The 2638-nt window shown below is 33.8% G+C and overlaps 2 protein-coding genes across 2 annotated transcripts in view; one reads left to right on the top strand and one right to left on the bottom strand.

Annotated features, from left to right (window-relative positions):
- The window catches only part of LOTGIDRAFT_176196 (hypothetical protein), a gene marked incomplete at both ends in the record, with an annotated part of 2605 nt that extends 1036 nt beyond the window's left edge, over positions 1 to 1569 (top strand). Inside the window, 3 exons of the mRNA XM_009067359.1 lie at positions 597 to 755; positions 1032 to 1130; positions 1447 to 1569. Coding sequence (XP_009065607.1) covers positions 597 to 755; positions 1032 to 1130; positions 1447 to 1569 — 381 coding nt within the window. The remainder of the gene's footprint in view (positions 1 to 596; positions 756 to 1031; positions 1131 to 1446) is intronic.
- Positions 1570 to 2188: 619 nt separating this feature from the next.
- The window catches only part of LOTGIDRAFT_176197 (hypothetical protein), a gene marked incomplete at both ends in the record, with an annotated part of 6440 nt that continues 5990 nt past the window's right edge, over positions 2189 to 2638 (bottom strand). Inside the window, one exon of the mRNA XM_009067360.1 lies at positions 2189 to 2223. Coding sequence (XP_009065608.1) covers positions 2189 to 2223 — 35 coding nt within the window. The remainder of the gene's footprint in view (positions 2224 to 2638) is intronic.

The raw sequence follows: 2638 nt of genomic DNA on the forward strand, positions 1-2638 counted from the left end.
TTGAAAGCGCGTTCAATTTATGACCCATAAGCACTCTAAAAGGCACAATTCTTGATGGATTTGGACGAAACTTGGTGTGAGTGTTTGTTATCAACTAAGGATGAACCCTTTCGAAAATCAGAAAAATCGAAATATAGTTTGAGTTATTGCGCTTGTTCTTGAAAACGCGTCCATGTTTTAGCCTGTAAACACTCTAGAAGGCACAGTTCTTGACAGATTTTGATGAAACTTGGTAATATTATGTAGTATCGCCCCAAAAGAGTTCCATACTGGTAATTGTTACTGTACTGCCAAATATTTTTTATTTAAAATCAAAGCCGTCAGGGGGCGTATTATATCTTGCCTGGCAAGCTATTTCTTTGTCTTACTGAGCAATCGACATCCTCGGCAGTTTCGGTAAAGCTGAAAATGTCTCGGTCATGAATCGTTGATTTCTTCTTGGGTGACACTGAATATATAGTCTGTAGAGCCTTAAGGGGATAATGATCACACTTACTTATGCATTTATTGCTTTATTTTGACTTTTGGTTCAGTAATGTTACATTTGTTACCGATTCTAAAATTTAATTTCGATATTTTGTCGATCTATAATTTAGGTAGATTTCGACGAACTTATGGAATTTATCCAGAGAACTGGAATTTGTATGTTGGATACCTTCCAAGGTTACAGTCGTCAAGAAATCTCCGGTTTTTCTTCCTTCGTTGAACGAGTTCAAAATACCATTTTACTCAATTTAAAACGCGTCCATGCAAACGTGAGTATATACTTGTTAGATTTGGTGATACATTAAGCCAAATTTATGAGCGAGGGTAGTGTCTATGGTACTTCTCCAGTGCTTATAGATTTGGAACATTTGTCATGCAAGTGAGTCAGTCTGCCCAAATACCAAACTATTATTACAGTATTATTTCCATGTATGGAAATTACGTATTTTCTGCTGCCCATTTCTACCTCCAGTTCCAGATGGCTGGCGTCGCCACCAGACATCGGGTCTTGTAAAAGAGTGACATTATATTTATATATTTTGCAGCATGGAGATTATCAACGAACTGTAGGAATCAACACTGGACATATAGAAACTGTAGATTTCGATAATATGGTTTATGCCGATAAGAAATTTATTGAAGAGGTACAAGTATTTTTTTTTACATCAAATATAAATATGACGCTTTGGTGCACAAAAATAAAAGAAACTATATTAAACGCTTGGACAACTGCTATTGTACACATTATATTCCCATCCAGGCGGCAAAAAATACTGCTGTTCATTCTTGGATTGTGTCCCTTTGTACAGCACAATCCTGTAAGTGACACGTCACGTCACGTTCGTGTTATCCTACATATTTAGGGCAAAGAACAATCAAGAATGACCAGGATACTGTTTGCGCTTGTTTACCCTTGTTGGTCGAGTCTATAATGAATGTTTCTTTTTTAATCTATTTCAGAGGGGTTATAACGGCACAAAAGCTTTCCTTCAATATCACGTGATCATTAAAGATATGATCCCAGATGTAGAAATACGCAGAGACTCAAAACCGGAAGTAGGGAACCACATGACAGGATGCTGATATAAACTTCAAGTTGGATTTACTTGCTACATCATCTTCGATTCTCAAAGATCTCGAGTCAATCTCTTTCCCTACCCTTGACTTTGCTACGTACATACCTATTTCCTATTCATTTGGTTATCATTATTTCAAAACAGCGTGTAAATGGACACGTATTGTCACCTTCAAGGCCCTGCTTGGGCATTGTCTGGGGTGATACTATAGATATGGTGTTATTTGGACAGCTTTGATACATTCTCTAACAAGCACAGAGCTTGATTTTTGCATATTATTAATGGCCTTATCATTCTCTTTTTGATGATATATTACAACAATGAATGAATATTTTTTGAAAAAAAAAAAGAAAATTTTCAAATCTGATCCTTACATCAAAAGTATTTACCCAATATCAATATGGTTTTCATAATTAGGATGTACTTAATTTTCTCTATGTGACATGGGTGGTTTGCTATTAAAATTCAATTAATTAATTTTGATTAAATTTTTAAAAAATCTAAATTTTCTGGTTTTATTTTTGAATAATAATAGTGTGAAGTTGATTAATAGGTGTTAAGCGTGTTATACAACATTGATAACAGATCAAGCATTACAAACTATTTGATATTGAAAATAAAATTTTTTACGTCATACGCTCACATTTTACCTGTGAACGCCCTAGAGTTTTTAAACCAATTTTTATTAAATTTTAATAAAAATACTAATAAAATTATGAATAGAGACGTATTCAAAAATGAAATAAACTTAAAACCTATTGGACTTTGTACCCAACTCTTTAATACAGTGTAAATGAACTTGCATTGTTACTACAGATTGAAAATAGTTGATGATTATTTCCCTTCGACCACGAGTACCTAACGTCTGCCATATGCATATGTTTTTTTTTAAACAATATATATTCAAGAATTACAAATATTACATACATATATATAAACATATGGTTTTGGAAACAAGCTTTTAAAAGCTTACTAAATGAGGTTCTCTCAACTGTATCAAGGTTGTAAAAGGGCAGATACGATTCAGTATGTTTAAAGTGACCTCCGACACCTTAGCGATCACCAGTTGAGAAATA

Source organism: Lottia gigantea (genome assembly GCF_000327385.1).
Source record: "Lottia gigantea unplaced genomic scaffold LOTGIsca_813, whole genome shotgun sequence".
NCBI lineage: Eukaryota > Metazoa > Mollusca > Gastropoda > Lottiidae > Lottia > Lottia gigantea.